Raw genomic sequence first — 21,868 nt, forward strand, 5'->3', positions numbered from 1 at the left:
TGTCATGATTGGGTTGAGCGAGTTGAAAGTCTAAGGTCTTTTGAAGAATACTTTGGTGATGCATTGGGTTTGTGCAAAGACTCCAGTCAAGCTTATTGAAATTGTAACGTGTCTCAAACTGTCCATTGTAAAGTCGTCAAATGAAACATTGCAAAATTTGGCTGTGAATTCGAGTTTTGGCTCTAGCTGGATTTCCTTTCGTTGTTCCTTCTTGCAGACTTTGTAGAGTTTTTGTACATTATTCAATTTGTGCTCGTCTTGAATTGAGTTGGTGGAAGTATTGTTGCCTTGAAGTTTTGAGACTAAATTGTCTAATTTGCTTGTTTTGAGCATTTGCTTTCCAGAGATGATACAATTAGAGATTGGATTGTTGAATAGGATGGTGTAAAGTTTCTTAATGATCAACATTTGATCTCTTCTCGTGAAATATCTCAAACCAATTCGTTTAGTAAAGTATTCAATCTTACCTGTGAGGAGGTCGTATAAGGAGAATAATTGATTGAACTGCTTGGAAATTCTATCTGTAAGATCGGTATAATCCTTTGAGGAGAGAATCATTTCAATAAATCTCACAACACCACTCATAGATGAACCACTAGATACCAGTTTGGAATGGAAGCTTTCATGGAGCACATTCCTATTGATTTGAACAGTCTTGAATACTGTATTAGAGCTCTCCAAAATGAAACCAACACTCTTTTTGAGATAAATCTCGAATGATTCACCTTTTGGAACGAAATATCGTGCTACCTTCTCGTCAAAATCTTCCTCAATTTGAACCAGATCTGCAACCATGTTTTGCAGTGTTTTCCTCTTATTATTGTCATTCGGCATAAATTCCTTATTTAAAATACTTTGCTGTTCTGACAGATAGTATTTGTACTGCAAATTGTTTTTGGAATGTCTGGACCTTTCTGAAAGGATATTCGTTAGAATATTCGAATCATGAAGAACTGAAACTGTAAAGTCTCTAGAGTTCTGACATAACTTCATAGTAGGAAGGGAATTAGATCTTTGATTCATTTTAGGAGTGGTTGTTTCAAAATTGTGTTGAATTGCTGAATAGGGTTGTGAGGGATTTAGAAATATGAATCCATCAAGGAACCAAAATGATTCATCACAAAGTATCCTCTGTTCATTCTTCATGGATGAGTTCTTACAACTATCGTCTTGATTAAGCAGCAAAATTGGATAGAATCGAGCAGTCACTCGTCTATATTCATTTCCAACTCTCTTTGAGAATGAAGGCATTCTGGAGTTGGCCCAAATAATATTCTCATCGGTATAGTCTTTCCTCAAACCAATCAATTCCTTCTCCACTGAGGTATAAACTCTCATGTAATTGGAAAACTTGTATGTTAAATTCATCAAATGAAATTGGTCGTTAAAATTCTCAACTTCAAAGTATTGACAAACTGTTTGAATTAATTGCTCAAAATCCCTACATGCAACTCCAATTTCATATATTGGTTGGATTAAATTCTCTCTCGATTCTTCAATAATCAGGGAACTGAGGAAAATGTTCACCAATTTGAGTCGAAAGATTTGTTTGGTGGTGAGGAAGAGAAAAATCCTTCTCCATGGCAAACAGCAAAAACTCTTCATGCTTTTTTCTTTGTTTTGTGTTCAAAAGCAGAATGGAATGTCCACCTGAAAATCAGTTAGGCATCGAACTGTCTTTTGGTTTAATTCCATACTGTTCTTCCTTCCTTTTTTGCTACTGTTTCCAAACAGTCACATTCAAAATCCAGAACTCGACACTCAATGAGATCTTTTGAAATATATCAAAATCAAACGAACTCGATCATCAACTCGATTCAATACTTTACAATTTTGCTTTCGTTGTCTTTTCAAATTTGACTTTTTGGGAATGAATTCAGATTTCTTTCAATTTATCCACTTTGAAAAAATCTTTCATCACTCTATTAATAAAATTAATTCTACAGTATCTTCCTCTGTTCCAATAAGATCTCAAAAAAATCACAATCACCACAATCTTCACTCATCATGATACAAATAAGCAATCCTCAACAACATTCCGAAAGCCTTTGATATTGTTTACTGGATAACAAGCTGTTCTGGTCCGCTTGCGCATGGGTTTTTCAATTGTTGGGCATTTTTTTGGTGGTCAGCACTTTGAAAATCAAAAGCACAAAAAAATGAGCACAATTCAAGATACCTTCGGAGGTGGTAGTAGCATGGATGATCTTTCATCATTTGGCTCCTCTTACACAACAGGTTATGATTCTTCACGAGGATCAACGATTGGAAATGTTATATTGAAGGATATTGTTTCATTTATAATTTCGGATATGAATTTAATTAATCATGGAAATGTTACACATAATCAGACGAAGGGAGGAATTAATTGGGAGCAAGCGCCTCAGGGAGCAATGACTGCTATTGCAGCTATTGTGAGTTTGATCTGGCTGTGTTTTAGCTTGAAGGGAATATTTAAAAATCAAATTAGTTTACAAAGAAAGCTTTTTTCAATGATTTTGGGTACTTGTACTATTAGAACAGGTATGTTTTGGAATGATCTTTGAAATTAATTCAAATAGCTCAATCCCTTATTTTCAATCAAATTTGTTTTAGACATAATAGAGATGCCGAGATTTGTCCTACAATTTCAAAGGTGTCTCAAATTTTAGATATTTATGCTAGCTCGTTCAATTTTGTAATTTATCTTATTTTGGGCCTCTATTGGGCTGAACAGTACTTTACATTGAAGAGGATTCAAGATGATAATTATAGTTTCTCCAATTCTCAATCTGAAGTTTCCACATCTGTAAATTCCACCTACTTTTTGAAAGTGAGAAGGGTTATCAATATTGCATTTTGGATTCTTTCAATATTTTCTTTCTTATTTGTTACACCATTTGCTGTCTTGATTGTTGCTATGGATCACAAAGGATTTGGATATTCAACAGTTGCCTATCAAGTTTCAAGATTGGTAATTAGATTAGTGTTATCATGGGGAGTGTGTTTGACACTTGTGGTTTTTGGTATGTAATAATAACTTGATCAATTTACTTAATTTCCCATAGGAGTACTCGTTTTTAATTTGTATAGAAGAAGTAAGCTATCCAACTCTGAACTTTCTTCAAGGAATATTCAAAAGGTGGCCATTATTACCATTGTGTGTACTACAGCTTACTTCTTCCTATCAATCACTAATATTGTAACAACTATTGAATGGGAGTGGTACCAAAGTTTTGAACATGCCTATGTCTTTTATATTGTAAGTTATTTATTGAGTTACAATCTCTAATCTCATTAAATAGGTATTTGCCCTTATTGAGCTATTTGCAAACACAATTTTACTACTTTTCCTTCCTCCAAAGCCAATTGTCATGGCTCTTGCTAACCTTTTTTCATTTTGTAGAAGAAATGTTCCAGAAGAGGAGGGATTTGCTGTACGAAATAAGTTATTTTATGATAATATTGTTACACTCGATGATGATTCCTATCACATGGACTTTGAACATACAGAAGATGATTTCAGCGAGCATGCAGAAGAAACCTCATCTATTATCAATAATAATTTTGCAAATAGAAAGGCAAAAAATTAATAAGTTTAGCATCCTACTACTTGTTGATATATCTAGTTTTCAAATGATATATTATTTGTGCACATTTTGGATGATTGTAGGCAGATGAAATTCAATCTATGGAAAATAAGCAAGTACTGATTCTTTGGTTCAGAACTATTTGAAAAATACCCGATTTAGTAAATATATTACAGTTAGATATAAACAAAATAGTTTATTAGACACTCCTTGTTGGGTATTAAGGTAACTTGTTTGATAGAATGTCATTGATGCATCAACTGACAATCTTTTCAACTCTTTTCAACTTTCTCTTATCTTTACCTGATAATTTTAGATATCCTTGCTTCTTGTCTGATAATACTAGTTTTTGATTGGTGGCATTCATAATTGTATCAATCTAGTTTTCCCCTAAATGATAAATGATTTGGGCAATTTTTTGGATGATCGACTTTGTGAGCTGATGCGATTTGCCTAGATTGGATGCATACAAGATGGCAGCCCGTTTTAACCACATGATACCTTCTTCATACTTGTTCAAAGAAAGGCAGACAGTTCCCAATTTCCTTAGATAGTCAGCTTCTTCAAGGAATGAAATAAAGTCAAATTCATGTCTTAACTTTAGTCTCTCTGATTGGAGAGCTATATCCAATCCTTTCAGAACTTCGTAAGCTGCCTCAAGTAACTCAACCTGAACCAGAATTACAGAGCTGTCAATGTAAATATCAAATAAAAGTCGTTTGTAATTCTTTGGCAGGTTAGAATCAAAATTAAACTCCAAAATAGAAGGAAGATATTTTTCGAGGAAAGGCAGAGCCTTTTCATGATGAATACCATATTTTGCTACTATTGATAACATCATTTTGAAAAGATGGAAAACCTTATCCTCAGATGCTACATTCTCACCCAATATGAGTAACTCTATAACAACATCAAGAGCATTTCCAACATCCTTTCTTTCCAAATACAGTTTTAACCAAAGATATAAAATCATTTTCTTAATCTCATCATCCTTCCTAGAAGAATCAAGTTTCGATTTAAATGTTTCCTGAATATCTTTGAGTGACTCCTTCATTGGCAAAATGTCTCCTTTTTTCTGATAAACTATGGTTAATAAATATTTAGCAGAGAAGCAAATCTCGTACTGCTTCTCCTGTTCAACTATTGGTAATAATTTAAGTAAAATCTTTTGTGCAATATCTAATTGTCCTCTCTTCAGTTGACACATTGACATTCCTATTAAAATTGTGTGACTCATTATTGTACATCTATTTCTGAAAATTTCGATTTTTCTATTTAAAACTGATGGTTCATGCTTAATTGGAGAAATCTTTTTAGATTGGTGTATAATTGCTCCTTTTGTGGGAGTAATTGTGCTTTCCGATGGTAAATAAGGTGATTCAATATAATACAGTTTTTCATATCCAACATCTCCAATTAATTTCGTATGTAAATTCAAAGCTTCGGAGAGGTGGTTCAGGCTACTATTTAGTGCATTAGACCTCAAATAAATTAAAGATAAATCAATCATTAATTGCACCAATCCAATCCTATATAATCCATTCACTAATTTGAAATTAGCAATTGCCTCAATTTTTGACTGCACTCCTCTATCAAATTGTTTAAATACAATTGGAGATTTGTTTTGTGGACTGGCAGAGCTGGTCCTCGACATGGAAGAACTACTACGTGTTGAAGAGGCAGAGTAGGGACGAAAATCACTCCTACTACTACTTGAAACTCCCAAAAAGCTACTGTCGTTTCCATACATCATCCATAATTACTATATTCCCTCCTTCTTCAATATTCTAGAAATCTGATTAATTTATATACAACAAAACTTCCGATATTTCAAAGCTAATTGAAGGTTTTACTGTTATTGTTCTTGGAAAAACCTCAATAACAAATTTACGGTATTTTTTTGTGGTGGTTTGTGATTCCAAAAGTCTCGTAATTTTCAATGCCAGTCAAGTCAAAGAGATTGGACAAGGAATGATGTTTTTGAATTAATGCATGCCCAATTCGTTATGTAGAGAGAAGGATGAGATTCCTTAATTTTGTTGATATCAAAATTTAACTATCTGTTTCAGACTTCCTTAGTAGATTCGGATCTAAAAATACATGCAAAAAATGGTGCTGATAGATTTATTCAAATATTAGAAAATGATGAAAGATAGTTTATTCGAACAAAACCATGTCAATCTATCTTCTGAAGGATCTTCTTTGAGAATCTAACTGCAGCTGTAATTACATGTTTAGATAAGAGTCAGTATAGCTTGGTTCAATCTTGGCAACCACTTCAGCTAGTGTGCCTGTCATTCTCTTGATGAAACACTTGCTAGGCACTTTTCGAATATTGCAAATAAATTCAAACCTGTTAAAGTTGGTATTCCAAATGAGATAGTAAATATTTGTTCTCTTCTTTTTGATAGGTTTGCTATGTTTCTCAATAGACTCGATAAATGATTCAATACTCGTTATATTCTCCAATGTCAATTTGGAGGATTGATTGTTTTCATCCTCAAATTCAATGTTATAGTCTTTGATAAACTTATCTTCCAAATAAATAATCATGTGGTAACCTCCAACAGCCATGTTGCAAATATTCTTTCTTCAAAAATTGGATGGTAAAATTTGGTTGGTTCTTTCTGGAAGCATTCATCTTTCCACAGTTGACCACAAATAAAAATTTCATTCTTATCAGTCAGATAAATTGTAGATTCTCTTCCACATCTAACTTCTGTTATCTTATTCTTTGTGAAATTCATGGCATTGAGAGTTGTTATTGTTTGAACAGTAGTTCCATATGTTTCTGATGGGATACCAAGTTGATTTTTAGTATTATATCCGCATCCATATGTTTGTCCATCTCGAGTTTTAAAAATTGTGTGAGATTCACCACACTGAATATCTACAATGATTGATTGAATGGATAGTATATCTTGGTACTTTAGCTCTTGAACTTCATCAAAAACATCTTCCAAATTTCCTACTCCCAATGCTCCAGAATAATTTCTTCCATAAACGAAAACTCTACCCGATTGAGTCAAAATAATAATGTGGCTATCTCCACAAGAAACTCTCCTTATTGGATCTGATGATTCTTGTTTAAATATTTCCTTTCTATTTACAGGCATATTGCTTTCTTCAATGTCTCCATTTAATAAAAGAGTACCATCCTCTGTTTGGAAGACTGTAAATCTCAACCCAGAGTACACGTGATGAATTATCCCCAAATCTTCTACAAGTGTTGGTGCCAGTACCCAATTATCAGGAATGCAAAGTTGTGAATAATAATTATTACCAGAGACATAAACTTTTCCATTAACAGTCAAGAATAAAGTATGAAATTGGCTCAAAACAACCTCTACAATCTGACTATCAAAAGAAAAATCCATTCTCACTGGTTCATAAACAGTTTTCAAATGATTCACACCTAGTTGACCAAAAAAGTTGTTTCCCGAAACTAGAAATAGTTAATACTAGTTAAAATTCAGAAATAACATACCATAAACAAGGTTGTCTATTGTTATCAAAACTGTTTGAGCTACTCCACATTCTATCATTCTAATATTTTGATTAGAACAACGAACACCATTACTTTGTAGAATCGGGTGACAGAATGTTTGTGAGCAAACCTCACTAGGCATATTCAACATGTAATCTCTAGGTCTTTTATGAAGTAGTTGACCATATTGATAATTTCCCATTACCAGAAAAACTGTTCCATCATGTTGTGGATCACTTTCCGTCGATTGACTCCAATTTAAATAATTACTCGTTGTTTCAAAAACCATAGTATGAGAATCAAAAGTAGGAGCATAACTATGCTCATATTGTCTATAAAATCCACCACCATTGGAGGTTGATTTTGCTCCCACATACGTATTTCCCATGATGAATGTCGATGATCCAATCACACACAAATTAATTCTACACAATGTCCAATAAACACAATATATATACACAGACAGGTACAATCCCTCGAGATAATCAGCTGATGATTGAATTTATCCTTTCGAAAAAAGCCTCTTGACAAAAATTCCTCTCGATTTGATGGAAATTTTTTTTAATCAAAAGTCTGTTGAATATTTGCAGGTCGGAGCACAAAATTGAATGACGAACATGAAGAACACATAAAAGGCTTGAGTAACACTTGAGAAAATCTTCCTATTGCTCCTCTTATCCTACTAATCCCCTATGAAGTGTTACTATTTTCAATGATTGAAGGAAGTGGTCGCATGCTATTGGTTGGGTAATGAAAAAAGAATAAAAAATGGCACAACAAGAGGAAGGAAAGAGAGTTTTGATTTTTGTGAGACATGGACGATCGATTTTCAATGAATTGTACAAGGAGAGTGAGAGTGATTGTCCTGCTAGTGATCCTTGGGTGATTGATTCAGAGTTGAGCGAGAGAGGTTTTGAACAAGTTAGACAATTTAACCAAGATTTGAACAAGTTATTAAATTGTGATGGAGAGAAGAGAATAATTTCGAGTCCATTGACAAGATGTATTCAAACTTGTTTTTGTGTATTGGAAAGTCATCAGGCTTTACCAAAAGGCGAAGAGAAAATTATTCTCGATCCTGATTGTACAGAATTGGAAGAATCAAGTTGTGATGTTGGATCAACTTTTGAGGAATTGTCGAATGGAAAGTTGAAGGATGTTTTGGAAAACAATTTTGATTTGAAATTAATTGAAGGAAGAGGAAAGTGGTGGTATCAAAATGAAAATAATAAGGATCAAACTCTACATTTCGAAGAGTGGGACGTTTTCATGAAAAGAATGGACCAATTTATTGACAGATTATTTAACAAGTATTTTGAAAAGGTTGACACTGTAATTGTCTTTTCTCATTTCACATTCATTAGAGAATGTGTGAATGCAATTGCTAAAAAGTACAACAAAGAGACAGCTCTTTCAATAATTGGAGACCAACCTCAACAAACTAAATCAATACCAATTACTGATTTGGAAAATAGAGAAGTTGTAGTATTACATTTATAATGAGGTTATTTGGTGCATCAAATTTGAGTTTTATTCTATCAACGATTGAGGAAGTGTCGATACCAGAAATAGGGTATGAGGATGAAGAGGAAGATGAGGATGATGTTAGCAATTTTACAATCATGATGATGATAGAAGAAGAAGACTTTTAGAATAAATTATTAAATTATTATTTGGATATCTTCATTCGGAGTAAAGTTGAGATTTCTTTTCATCTTGATAATTTACTTTTTCATATGAGGACATGATAATGTAAATGTCATTACAAGTGGAGGGATCTTGAATCCAATTATCTTCAAGTTCAACCATGATTTGTAATTCTTTCAATTATTGATTGTCTAACTGTCCTGTGGCTAAAAAATAGTAAGCTAAGGTATTGCATCTAACGAGTAAGACCTTGCAAAATAGAGATAAAGCACTCATCGAATTGTAATTACACCAACGAATACTTGTTGTTCAATTATCAATTGGAAATAGATTTTTGTTGGACTTGCTAATCATTCACAATTTGAGTACAATCCAATCTTGGAGTTTGTAGACCTAACAAAAAAACTGGCGCTCTTTTTGATTTTGTTGAAATCCATACTTTACAACGACCATTAACACATTTTTAGGTAGTACTAAAGAAGAGGAAATTAAAAAAGAAACAACTAGCGCTCTTCAATTCATTTTCGTTCATAAAAAAACACTAAACTCAAAACTATGAAAAGCCAAGTTAGATTTCCACACAACAGAACTGATTCTCAAGAACCATTTATTGTCTCCAGAAGAATGTCCAGAACGAGCATGTCTAGAAAAGTTGTTGGTAATAGAAACAAACCAATTACAATCATTGTTGTGGGCCTACTCATGTTATTCATTGGTTTGGTGGAGGCAGTGGCCAGCATAGTTATTGGATGCATTGCTGGAACATGTGAAAACAACTGTATTCCTAATAGCTTGTCAATTATCCTTCCAATAGCAATTACAGGATTTATCTTTGTGATTGTTGGCTTAACTTTCATTCCAATAGGTATTAGAAAATTAGTGAGAATGTCAAAGATTGACTTACCTATCGACACTTTCGACCTTCAGCCAGATATGATCATTCACACCTCCACAACAATTATCACAACCAGGCCATTCTAATCCTTACCAACCAAACCAAACAACGGGCGATGAACAAGTGATTTATCCAACATTTTGCTTTCCTCAACATGCTAAATCTCACATGCAGCCACATGTTGGTGAGGAAGACCAACATCAAGAAGAGGTGTAACTCTCAAAACAATATGAAACTACCACAACATTAATGTACATAATAAACTCCTTAGATTTAATAAAATCTGGATGGATTAAAACCTCCTTATCAAACTGAGGTGCAATCCAAGTTGAAAATTGAATTTAACTTCTCCAATCTAGCCATTGGACATTCGACTCAAATTTTTGATTTCATAGATAATGTAACATATACATTAATCGAATATTACTTTGAAATAGACGCTGAAGCAACATATAAAAATTCTAATATTGTCCAACTCAACCCAGAAGCAAAAGCTCTTTTCATAATTCTTGGGCTTACACCTCTGAATAGAGTTCTGAATCCTTCGTTCTTAGTGATTGTAACCAATGCGTGAATTACTCCATTATATGCTTTTGTATTTGAACTTGGTTCAAGTTGCAATCTTGTTCTAATCATATCAAATGGATGTGTAATAACTGATGAAAGAACACCTCCAACAGCGCCACTAGGCATTGTAATGAACGGGCTTGTTTCCATCTCCTTCTCTCTTCCCTTGTAGAATGTATTTGTAAGTGCATATCTTGTTTGATTATAAAACAAAAAGTTCAATCCAGCATTTGGGATATCTCGCACTAAGGTAGCAAATAATCCTGAAAAGAATCCTCTTAAACCTTCATTCTTTGCAATATGTGAAAATGTCTCCAAAACTCCTCTATTGTTTTCCATAAATTCTAATCTTGTTTTAACAACTGTTATCGGACACAAAATTACTCCTGTCAATCCTCTACTAAATGCTGCAATTAAAAAACTCTCTGTTGGTGAAAGTCGACTCTTTGCCAAAGCATCAATAGAATGTGTCTTGGCTGTGATTGTCATTTCTTTCAAATAGCTTAACATGTTGTAATAGAGCAATGATCCAGGAGCAACTCTAATAAATGTTGGTATGGTTCCTCTATATAATCCTTTAATTCCTTGTTCTTTATAAATATGTCTTGCTGTCGTCATCATTGTTTCTCTTGGATGAACTCTTTCACTCTTTGCAAAAGCATCAGCTCGTAAAATCATATTTGTCTTGATGACATCCATCGGTTGTGTAAGCAGTGTCGAGAAGGTACCAGCCACTCCTCCCGACACGAATTTCAATACATTCTCTACCATTTTACTTTCATTTTGTAAAATTTCCGAAGCTTTAGCTGCGTCAGGACCGAGACCGAGAGGAAGACTTGTTTGATTTTCTTGCATTTTTTTTAGGGTTTGAGATGGAGCTCTTGATTTGGCGCCTTTATTTGTCTCTTGATTCTCAAAGCTTTTCGCTCTAATGTTTGTTGCTTGATATTCAATCAAAATTGAGTTGGAGATTAATTTCAATTAGAGCTAATTGAAAATTGATTGTAATCTATTAATTGATTCTTAAGGAGCAAATTGATTGTAACTAGTCAAAATTTTGAATTATTTGAAAAATAGATTTCAAAAGGAAGGCAAAATTGACAAATAACATTGTTTTCACATTTGTCCTCAACAATGCAAAAGGAAATTATAAACATTGGATAATTGTCTTCACAAATAGTAATTGTACAAATAATACACGTTACAAAACATTTGGATTGGCCCCTGATCTTTAAAAATAGATTTCAAATTGAACAAATTCATTGAAAAAAACATCTCTCAACCACCACCTCCTTGTTGAACAAGACAAAATAAAGCCAGGCTTCGGGAGATTGAGACTTGTATTTCAAAACATTGTTTATTCAGGAAGGAATCATTAGAATTCGAGCGTACAGCCTTTTTTAAATCAACTCTTTGATTGTGTTTAATAGTTTAGTAATTGGTAATCATTGTTTTTTCTCAAAGGCTTTGAAATGATCAAATTGAATTACGATCAAGAACTGGATATGTTTATCTGTGGAGGAAGTGGTATTGAGTTTACCTCTCAAATATCTGCTAACCAACCTCTAATTAAAACCTCTCTAGTTGAATTGTACTTTCCATCCAAACAATCATCGAGTGGCAAAACAAATACCACTCAAACAACCGATTCCTCGAACAAGGATCAATCAACCAACTCTGACGACAAGAAAATCACTCCTCCTATTCAGTATGGTGCCATTCCGAAGTTCTTACAAAAAACCAATCAGAACAACATCGTCTTTGTCTCAACTCCTTACAGTGAAGGTGTTATATTTCATAACTACAAGGAGATATTTCTGTGTGGCCATGTTTTAAAGGACTCCGTGCAGACTCTTCATAAGGTTCCAGTGTTTTCAGAGACTGATAATTCAATTGTGCAAATTGTGACATGTAGACACTCAATGTTTGTCCTGTTATCTAATGGGAAGATGTACAGTTTGAGAGGAAACGAGATGGTAGTTTATTTAGATCAGGAAAAGAGAGCTCTCGATCCAAAGTGTCTCCTACAAGAAATTCCATTCGATAAACCAATTAAATATGTTTCGAATGGTGGTGGGAAACACTTCTTTGCTCAAACAACAGACAATGAGCTCTATGCTATTGGTGACGATACATTTGGACAATTATGCCTTTCTAAATCCTCCATAAGATCACACAATGGATTTTCCAATAATACCAAAAATGTAGATGAAAGAAAGGAACTTGATGATTATGAATCCACAACTTTCTATCCAAAATTTGTAAAAGTCCCAATTGATAAGACAATCTCAATGCAAGATAACGAAATTGAGAAGATTGAATGTGGGTTAAATCATACATTCATTCTAATAAGAAATGTACAGACTGGTGCTAAATCTCTCTATTCCTCAGGGTGCTCATACTATGGCCAAACAGCAATTGGTTCAACAAGAAATAGAAACAGACTCTCTCAGGTAGAATTGAATTGCTCCAATGAAATTATAGATATCAAATGTAATAACAATGGCTCATATGTCATTACACCAAGAGCACTCTTCTATGCCGGTATCAATGATCAAAATATTCTTTCTGTAAATAAGGCATACAGTTCAGTGTTGACAGAAGTTCCTCTTACTACTCAAATAGCATCAAATGACGAATTCAGTATTATGGAATGTGGCTACAACCACTGCCTTGCTGTCACTAAGAGGAATAGAATATTTGGCTTTGGAAGATCCTCGTCCAATCAGTTCGGCATTGGTTTAAACAACTATATTTGCCAAGAGATTGAAACAAAGGAATTGTTTGACAAGAAGATTGTTGCCATTTGTTGTGGTCATTCTCATAGTATTATATTTTCTCAACCTTTGGTAGCTCCTGTTGAAGATGAAGTGCAGCTCCACGAAGACTTAATCAAGCTAAGATCGAGTAGTAATGTCTGGGATTTACAAATATTTACTGCATCCAAAGACTTTTCAGTGAAAATTCCTTTGTATATTCTTTCTAAAAGAAGACCAGAACTGCTGAGTTACAACAAGTCAAAGGCACCAAAATCCAAAGATAGTTTATTATATTTGATAGATTGGATTTATTTCAATACATTCATTGAACCATCCCTACAGATTGACAGCTTGATTGATGTTCTTGAGTGGATGACTGTAAATAATGTGCAAGATGAAAGTCTTACTAACCTTGTTCTCAATGAATCAATAATAAGAACTAACGAAGAAAATGTGTATGACACCATCCAATACATATTGAATAGAAAGTATCCTAAGGAGGAGTCACCATTATCAGCTTTTTGGCACCATGCTCTAAGCTTTTGTAAACAATATATTGTAGAGAATAGCTTCTGTAAAATTAAGAACTCAAGCTTTCTCAAACAAAGCATTTTAGTTGAAATAGCAAAGCTAGAAGATCCAAATCTATTGGAATGTAGATCACTCAGTGAAGTTCAAGAATCTCTTCCTCAAACTATTCCAGAAATTGTTTCAGAAATTTTCGACTCACCACAGCTCTCTGATTTACAAATCGTGCTAGACAAATCTAGAGGATTTGTTGTCTATTGTCACAAATCAATTCTTGAAACACGAAGCAATTATTTTAATATGAAAAAGTACGGATTTCAAGCAGCTACAATCAATGAAATTGACGTAAGCTGTCTCTTCACTATATTTAAGAAAAATGAAGATATTACATTCGAGGATTTCATTAATTTGAAATCATTATTGAAATATCTTTATACTGGAAGAATTGAAATCACAACAAAAAATGCACTCACACTCATGTTACTTTGGGAAGCTATGGGAATGTCTGAAAAAAGTCCTCTATTTGAAACATGTAAAGACTTTGTTTGTAGAGGGCTCTGTATCGAGAACATTATGAATGTCATTACAAAGGTTGTCAACAGAGAAAAGAAATCTACACCAACTGAGAGTCCTTCAATGATTGGCTTTGGAATTTTCAGAAATCTAATTCAAGAAGAGGAATCACACTTGCAACCTTATAATTACTCCATCATTGAAACGGAATGCCTAAACTTTTGTGCCAACAAATGGAAGGAAATTCTCTTGATTTACAAGCACGACATTTTAAATTTCCTATCAAAGGAACAACTCTTGAAGATTACATGTATCCAAAACAGAGTTTCCTTGTAGGAAGATTTACATACTTCTCACCAAACAAATTATCATCATTCCAAAAACATTCCTCAACAACATTCCTGCAAACAAGCTCTTCCCTTACTTTGCGAGTCCAATTAAAACAAAATAAAAATAAAAAATAAAATTTTGTAATTCTCTCTAAAAAATGAAGAAACTTCTTAGCTTTACCTCACAAAAGGTTGCTCCATCTTGTTTAGGAACCTTTTCTCACCAACCTCTTCTCTCCTTCTCTCTCGCAACTACTACAACACAATCAAATCTTCTCACCGAATGTACCAACAACAATCAAAAGAGATTCGGTTCTAAACACATTTATATTAGAGGTAAACTTCACTATCAAAAGAAGTTAGAACAAGAGAAAAAAGTTTCCAAACTCTCTGATAAGTCCAAGGCTGCTTATCGTTCAAATGCTGAACGTAGTCAAAGCTTTGCCTGGACTCCTTCAACACCAACTCAAGAATTATATCAAAAGAATATGTTAGAATTCAAGAATTCTCGTAAGAGACCTTCTGCTCAACAATTCCTTGATATGCTCGCCACCGTTCAAAGTGCCGACGACTTTAATTATGCTATGCGTTATTGGAGAACTTTGTGTTTGAGAAGGATAAAATTCACTGCTCAAAGCACTGAAGCCATCCTTGAAGCTATGGAAAAGTATGATGAAAATCACCCACAAACATCTATTGAACGTAAGTATTTTGTATGGGAAATTTTCTAAATATCATCTATGGATTTATTACCATGATATACGGAATAGTTATCAAAAACTCTGGTTCATCCAAGCTTGCTCAACCACTCACAAAGAAATTATTTTTCGGATTTATAACTAAACTTGTTAATGAACACAATGATACTGAAACTGCTATTGCATTGTTCAATGAATTCAAGGCAGGTCATTTGAACTTGGTTCCTACTACTGAAGATTATGAATCCATTTATACTTTGTTGAAGGAAAAGGAAGTTTCTAAAGAAAAGGTTGTTGAATTGTTTGATAAACAACCAAAATCAGTCAGTATTTCATGCCCAGCACCAATTTTGACCACAGTTTTTGATGCTTTCCAAGAAGTTGAAAGTAGTTTGGATGCTGCTGTCAAGAAACGAGTTCTCAATTATTTACAAGTTCAATCACTGGGTAAGGAAGATACAATCTTTGAAGCTACCAAGCAAAAGTTATCTGAAATGACTTCCGTTCCTGCTGAAGCAAAGGAAGAGTAAATATACTAGTTTTTTAACATCACAATTCACACGACACACAAACAAGGACATAAAACTAAAAATTAAATTAATTGATGTGAAATTATATTTGTAAAAATTGATGATACACAAATCATTATGGTGTATATCATTTAGATTAATTCTAATCATCAAATATCCACACAACAATAAATCATTGAAAAGAAGTAAAATTAACGAATTAAAAAAATGCAAAACGAAGATGATGATTTATTGTTAGGTGCCGTTGAAGAGGAAGAAATGGCACAACAAAGTCTATTCGGTGAATTTGATTCAGGCTCTAATCATGTAGTCGGATCAGTGGCAGGTTCATCCTCTAATCATAATACAACACCCATCATGATGAATAACGGTCATCCTCAATCTATGCTTCAACCTAATTTCCTCTTGAGTCCACTTCTTTCCATGTCTTTGAATCCAATGCATACAATGAATCCTCTCTATGGCGTTTCAATTCCACCAATTGCTCATCCTCTAGGTTCTAACGGATCACTTTCTCTTCTCGGAATGTTGAATCCACTTGGAGCACCACCTCCACCACTTCATACACCACAACAACCATCAGTTAGTTATGGTCATAAAGTAATGCCAAAAGAAGAAGCCATTGAAGAGGAACAAGATTCATATGAAGTTTATGATGATGATAAACAAGAACCAACAGAATTTCCAACTTTGGCACAAGAGGATGTAACTAATGAACAACGATTGGATGAAATATTGACTGGACTTTCAATTACTGAGGAACAAGAAAGGATTAAATATTATGTGCAACATGGAGTTAAATATCCATTTGTAGCACAATGGAGAAATCCTTTAATTCACTCTATTAGAGAAAATGTGATTGTGAAACATGTTGTGGATTTTAATCCATATTTTGGAATTGTAGTAATTGTAGAACCTTTATATTTAAGTCATGATAAGAAAAAGAAAAAGTCAACCGTGGATGATTTGAGAAGAACTGGGTTTTATGTTCATGCTGTTGATTTATATGGTATGAAAAAGAAGAGTGTTATTGGTAGATTACTTGATGATCATAGAAAATATATTAAGAGATGTGTTCTTGTCAATCAAACCAAAGAATGTTTCGAATCCAACGACGTACTTATACTAAAAACTAAATGTGAAACTAAGATACCAAAAATTAATGAAATAACAAGTCTAATCAATAGTGCAGTCAAGTTAAAGAGTTCAGATGATTCTGACTTGGTTACAATTGTGAATAGATACGAGTCTCACGGAGGAAATCCACCCCAAAAATTAAATAAGAAGATTGATGTTGTAAAGGCCCTAGAAGTTGAGGATATTAATGAAAGAATTACTGCTTTGTGTCCACCTGGTACTGGGTGTATCAATGATTTATCAACCCTTGTAAGATATGCCACAACTTGTTGTAAATTCCCATTCGATGCAAAAGTTACTTCATTGTATTCATTCCTAAATGATCAACAAGTTGAATTTACTGTATCGGTGAACAGTGTAAACTATAGATGTAAACAAGGTATCATATTCAAAGCAACAATAACATCTGGAACTCTGAGTCCAATAGATGGCAGATTTAAAGTTCACATTGATAATGATGACGATGCTGGTTCAGATGACGATGATGAACCATATAGAAAGAAGAGAAAAATGTCAGGATCTACACCATTCGATACATACACTGGTACAACAATCAAGGTTGATAGTTCTAGACTGAGAGTAGACGATAGTACCAAGTCTGTAAATCTTACAGTATTGATGGATTATCAAACATGGTTTATTCATTCTACATTGCTTGATGAAAAGAAGATTGATGAACAATGGACAAACCTGAGATTCTATCTTCAATTTGTTGATTAATTTATTAAAACTCTATTTGAAACTCAATGATTCAATTTCTAATAATGCAAAATTGTTTTCACCTCCAATACATGATACCAAGTAAGGTGAAATAGCAGATTGTGAAGCTAAAGGAGAGAGGATTTGTTGAATGTTTTGGATGACTTGGCTGCTTGGAGAGAAGACTCTAACAATATCAATCTTTTTCTTTGGAATGAGGTTTGCAAGTTGACCAAGGTCAAAATTCTCCTTATTCTCTGAAGTAAGTAAAATAGTTGTGATAGAAGCAAGTGGAGAAGCGATAACAGTCTGGCAAGTGGCCTTAACATTTTCAGACAAGACATGTTGTTCTGCAGCTGAGAGTGTAATTTGTTCCTTAAAGTCATCGTCATCATAACCATAAATTTCTTCATAGTCAATTGGTAAATTCTTCATGTAACCAAATACGTGTATCTCGACAAGAGCTCCTCTTGGAAGGTCAGGAACAAAAACTGTTTGCATGAGGCACTTGTTATTGGATAAAAGTTTGCTAGCATGAGTTTTGAATGAATTTTGAACAATTTCTTGTGCTTTTTGCAAATCAGGCAATTTTCCAAAATTCAAGTAAGTGAGACATCTGAAACAATCTTCAATACGACTCTCTCTCATTCCATCTAAAACTTGATTAATATTTTTGAGAGATTGACCAGTTTGTAAATCCAAAGCTTCTTCAATATTTGAAGAAATAATCAGTTCCATACTTTCTGGAATGAAGGCAATTTGTCCAGCAAGTCTCAACAATTTTTCTTGGGAAGTAGCTTGAGCATACGGACCAATACATGAAGGAGCCCACTCTGAAACACTTTGAACAAACAATGAAGAATTTGAATAAACACTCGAAGGATTAATCTTCTTTCTATCGAGCAAACATTCAATGGCAATTTGTTGATTTGGATTAACAAAGTTATTGGCAATACAGACTCTACTTGGTCTATTGAGTCCATTCGAGAAGAAGTGACAATATGCTTGATTGACACTACCAAAACAATTCATTCCTGAAATTTGTAAAACACAATGAACCATTTGTTGAGCCATGTCTGGAGCTAATTCACTCAATTTTTGGAAAATGGCAAACAATTCAAGAGCTGGATCATACTTTTGATCAACATTGCAACGACCAACTACATAACAGAGTTTGTCAGTGGTTTCCTCAATCTTAATTTCAACAAGACTCTTCAAATGATCCAAATTAGAATTACTTTGCAATGAATTCACAGCGTTGGTGTCTTGCATAAAGATGGCAATATTGGTTGATTTTTGACAAGTTGGAGGTTGATAATCGAGCTTATTTTCAACATGGAATTCAGAAATTAAAAGATGACCAACTCCGCCCATATCATCTTCAGAAATCATTACAATTTCACTCTTATCTCTGTATTTTGTCAATTCTATTCATAATAAATAATTAGTACTACTCACATGACAATTCTCTTCTTGAAAAGTGGACAATCCAAGGTTAAACTCTCATATTCTCCTCCCTCTCCACAAACATTCAATCCAGCACTATCTTTGAGTTTCATAAATGTTGGTTGTAATTCTGCAAGAGTTTTACCCAAATGTTTTTTAGGGAATAAACCCATAGAGGCAGTCTTGATCAATACACAGTTCATCCCAGCTTTAATCATTTCATCCAACAATTCCTCTTGAGGTTTTCTCCACAAATAGCTCAAAGAAACCAATCCTAAACGAGAACAACTGTAAATTCCACAAAATAACATTCGAATCAATTTCAAATTATTCACAATTCAACACTTACACATTCTCCACTCTAAATCTTTGATAATCTGAAAATATAGCTCCACAAGAAACTGCTCCAACTTCAGGCATTTCATCCTTAACTCTCTTCAATAAATTATACAAATTCTCCACCTCATCTTCAATTGACTTTTTATGATCATCATATTCCAATGTAGTTTGTAATGAAGATCCACTCAATTCTCCAATAAATAAAGGTAATTCCATACATTCAGCAATTGCAGAAATTACATTATGACCAACAGTTTGAAACATCCAACTATCAAGTTCCTCTATTTTCAAAAATTCATTTTTTTCATCACAAATTTTTCATCACGAATTTTTAATTATTTTTCCAAAAGGAATTAAATGTAGTTTGATGATCATAATATGTATCGGAAATAGTAAATACTATTTAAATAGTATTTAAAAAACGTACGAACTTGAATGTTAGGAGGTCTCAAGTTTGCAAGACAAACAATTTCATGTCCGTGTTGGACACATTTGACCATATTGTAGCATGAATCTTTACCACCACTGACCAAGGCGACTACTTTCATTTTTTTTGATTTTTTTATTAAATATTACAGAGATTACAATGAATTAAATTGTAAAATGTGAAATTAGTAACCAAATAATGTAATCTTAGGGAAAATAATTTACAATCCAGCCATAGCCATAGCCAACCAACCAGCAATGAAGGCAACTCCACCAATTGGAGTAATAGCTCCAAGTTTCTTTGAAATATTCAATAATCATCATCATTTCGAATATATTAAATCCATAATAATAAATTCAATCAATTCTAATTCCACTAAATACAAATCAGACTTACAGTTTTATCAGTCAAAACCAAAGCATACAAACTTCCACTAAATAAAATAATTCCAGTTGATAACAATGATCCAACCACGTGATGATTTCTACCGATTTGACTGATGGCCATCAATCCGAGACCATGAAGAAAATGATATTGTGCTCCAGTTTTCCATTGTTCAATTCTACGTGGTTCGAAATTCTTCAATCCATGAGCTCCGAATGCACCAGTAGCAACAGCAATGGCACAATTAATTGCACCCAATGAGAAGTAAAACTTTCTCGGATTGGAAAGGAGAGTTTGAAAAACCATTTTTTTTGATTAATTATTGCTCACAGTAATGATAAATTGTCCTATTTAATATGTCCTTTGTGTTTTAATGTGGAAAATTCATGAAGTGATGATGAATATTACAATATTACAATTAAATATTATTAACATATAAATAATATTTGAATAGTATTTGTGAAAAGTGTTAAATTGATGATTTTTGGTGGTTTTTATTTACAAACAGGGAAGGGAATTAAACACTCATGGAAATAGAGAGAGCAACACCTAATGCTAAACTCAAGAAGAATTGTACAAAGAAGAGAATACCCGATGTTCTGGCGTAGGCTTGAGCTCTTGGATTGCTTGATCTTCTAAATTTAAAGTAACAAATTAACCACACGAGACCAATAAATAAACCAATAATTAATAAAAGTTTGGCATCATTTTCTTCCTTGACATCATAATTCGTTAACAAGGCAGTGCTTGTATTAGTCACTGTTTGATAGGAAGTTGGTTGTTGATAAGTCACAGGTTGAGTATAAATAACAGGTTGAGCATTATAGAATGGTTGATTGGCTGTATAGGTTCCTTCTTGTTGAGCAATTGGTGAATAATATGGTACTGGTTGATAGGTTTGTGGTTGTGAAGTTGTTGCAGTTGTGGTGGTATTTGTTGTTGTTGGGACATTAGGATTAATAGCACCATATTGAACAGCTCCGGTATCATAGGAAGGTTGTTGTTGTTGAATACCCTTTGATTGATCGTTGTAATTTTGTTGTTGTTGAGACATTTTTATGAATTTGTTTTTTCAAAATTTGATTTGAAGTGGAAGGTTTAAAAGTCTAATTGTGAGTGGAATTTGAAATCTAATTCAATTCCAAGTTGAAGGAGTTTTAGCTTGGAATTCATCGCAAGAATTTGATCACCCCGATTAATAGATTTTTATTAGTGTTACTGTTAGGTTCTAATCATGGCTTAATGGGAAGGAAAATCAATAATTTATTCTGTTTGTGATAATCATCTTAATATAACGTCCTTAATATTGTTTTTTGGCGCCAATATTGAACGTTTCACAGTTATGTTTAAAAAATTAAGGAAAAATATGATGAAAAAAATTGAATGAATTGCACCAATAGACGAATTATTGGAAAGGAATCTTCCAATAATTTAATCAATAACAATAATGGAATGATTCCTGATAAATCATCCCCAAGTAATTCTTCATCAAGTCTCTCAGGAAATGAGGAAGTATTTAATGATGAAGATATCAATTCTTTAATTGATATCACAGCTAATTCCTCAATAGAAAAAGATCCATCCCAACACGAGGAGGAAGAAATTCAATCCGATTCATCACATCATCAATACAATGAAGACGATTTCAAAATTGTGAAGCATTAAGAATAATGATTCATTTCATTCTAGGAATAGACACACATCTAAATTGTACCTCTGATACTATTTTTATATAGTATTATTTTGAATACGACAACATCAAATCACCAAAATATTCTGCTACACAATGTGCGTGTTGAAGCTGAAAAACAATTCTACAATTTTACCTTTTTTGCGAATCCATCATCCCGCCATTGATGTACACTTTTTTGGCGCGTGAATGATACAGAATACACCAAGCAGGTAATTAAGGAG

The 21,868-nt window shown here is 33.4% G+C and overlaps 10 protein-coding genes across 10 annotated transcripts; 4 read left to right on the plus strand and 6 right to left on the minus strand.

Moving 5' to 3' along the window:
* Positions 1-30: 30 nt before the first annotated feature.
* On the minus strand, positions 31-1,605 carry NAEGRDRAFT_47567 (uncharacterized protein; the record flags this gene model as incomplete). Its single annotated transcript, XM_002679542.1, has 1 exon — positions 31-1,605. The coding sequence occupies one exon, from the start codon at positions 1,603-1,605 to the stop codon at positions 31-33; it is 1,575 nt and encodes a 524-aa protein (XP_002679588.1).
* Positions 1,606-2,159: 554 nt separating this feature from the next.
* On the plus strand, positions 2,160-3,572 carry NAEGRDRAFT_65242 (uncharacterized protein; the record flags this gene model as incomplete). Its single annotated transcript, XM_002679429.1, has 4 exons — positions 2,160-2,523; positions 2,562-3,005; positions 3,048-3,241; positions 3,285-3,572. 4 exons carry the CDS (start codon positions 2,160-2,162, stop codon positions 3,570-3,572), a joined length of 1,290 nt encoding a protein of 429 aa, XP_002679475.1.
* A 176-nt stretch (positions 3,573-3,748) lies between these two features.
* On the minus strand, positions 3,749-5,461 carry NAEGRDRAFT_57481 (uncharacterized protein). The gene has a single exon (XM_002679543.1). It carries the CDS (start codon positions 5,320-5,322, stop codon positions 3,949-3,951), a length of 1,374 nt encoding a protein of 457 aa, XP_002679589.1. The 5' UTR covers positions 5,323-5,461; the 3' UTR covers positions 3,749-3,948.
* Positions 5,462-5,795: 334 nt separating this feature from the next.
* Positions 5,796-7,444, minus strand: NAEGRDRAFT_65244 (uncharacterized protein; the record flags this gene model as incomplete). Its single annotated transcript, XM_002679544.1, has 3 exons — positions 5,796-6,159; positions 6,219-7,014; positions 7,057-7,444. The coding sequence occupies 3 exons, from the start codon at positions 7,442-7,444 to the stop codon at positions 5,796-5,798; spliced, it is 1,548 nt and encodes a 515-aa protein (XP_002679590.1).
* A 380-nt stretch (positions 7,445-7,824) lies between these two features.
* NAEGRDRAFT_65245 (uncharacterized protein) lies at positions 7,825-8,556 on the plus strand (the record flags this gene model as incomplete). Its single annotated transcript, XM_002679430.1, has 1 exon — positions 7,825-8,556. One exon carries the CDS (start codon positions 7,825-7,827, stop codon positions 8,554-8,556), a length of 732 nt encoding a protein of 243 aa, XP_002679476.1.
* Positions 8,557-10,057: 1,501 nt separating this feature from the next.
* On the minus strand, positions 10,058-10,906 carry NAEGRDRAFT_3276 (uncharacterized protein; the record flags this gene model as incomplete). The annotated part of the gene is made up of 1 exon (XM_002679545.1): positions 10,058-10,906. A coding segment is annotated over one exon (849 nt), but the record flags the coding sequence as incomplete, so codon positions are not given.
* Positions 10,907-11,637: 731 nt separating this feature from the next.
* NAEGRDRAFT_57482 (RCC1 domain-containing protein) lies at positions 11,638-14,437 on the plus strand (the record flags this gene model as incomplete). The annotated part of the gene is made up of 1 exon (XM_002679431.1): positions 11,638-14,437. One exon carries the CDS (start codon positions 11,638-11,640, stop codon positions 14,299-14,301), a length of 2,664 nt encoding a protein of 887 aa, XP_002679477.1. The 3' UTR covers positions 14,302-14,437.
* Positions 14,438-14,452: 15 nt separating this feature from the next.
* NAEGRDRAFT_57483 (uncharacterized protein) lies at positions 14,453-17,412 on the plus strand (the record flags this gene model as incomplete). Its single annotated transcript, XM_002679432.1, has 3 exons — positions 14,453-14,996; positions 15,353-15,439; positions 15,761-17,412. 3 exons carry the CDS (start codon positions 14,453-14,455, stop codon positions 17,377-17,379), a joined length of 2,250 nt encoding a protein of 749 aa, XP_002679478.1. The 3' UTR covers positions 17,380-17,412.
* A 1,269-nt stretch (positions 17,413-18,681) lies between these two features.
* Positions 18,682-19,691, minus strand: NAEGRDRAFT_31983 (uncharacterized protein; the record flags this gene model as incomplete). Its single annotated transcript, XM_002679546.1, has 4 exons — positions 18,682-18,769; positions 18,817-19,092; positions 19,154-19,424; positions 19,571-19,691. Coding segments are annotated over 4 exons (756 nt in total), but the record flags the coding sequence as incomplete, so codon positions are not given.
* A 780-nt stretch (positions 19,692-20,471) lies between these two features.
* On the minus strand, positions 20,472-21,008 carry NAEGRDRAFT_65251 (uncharacterized protein; the record flags this gene model as incomplete). The annotated part of the gene is made up of 1 exon (XM_002679547.1): positions 20,472-21,008. The coding sequence occupies one exon, from the start codon at positions 21,006-21,008 to the stop codon at positions 20,472-20,474; it is 537 nt and encodes a 178-aa protein (XP_002679593.1).
* Positions 21,009-21,868: the final 860 nt, after the last annotated feature.

This window comes from Naegleria gruberi (genome assembly GCF_000004985.1).
Source record: "Naegleria gruberi genomic scaffold NAEGRscaffold_13, whole genome shotgun sequence".
Taxonomy (NCBI): domain Eukaryota; phylum Heterolobosea; class Eutetramitea; order Acrasida; family Naegleriidae; genus Naegleria; species Naegleria gruberi.

Excerpts from the sequence above, each read along its gene's own strand:
- NAEGRDRAFT_57481 (XM_002679543.1), bottom strand. The coding sequence starts at position 5,322 with ATGATGTATGGAAACGACAGTAGCTTTTTGGGAGTTTCAAGTAGTAGT.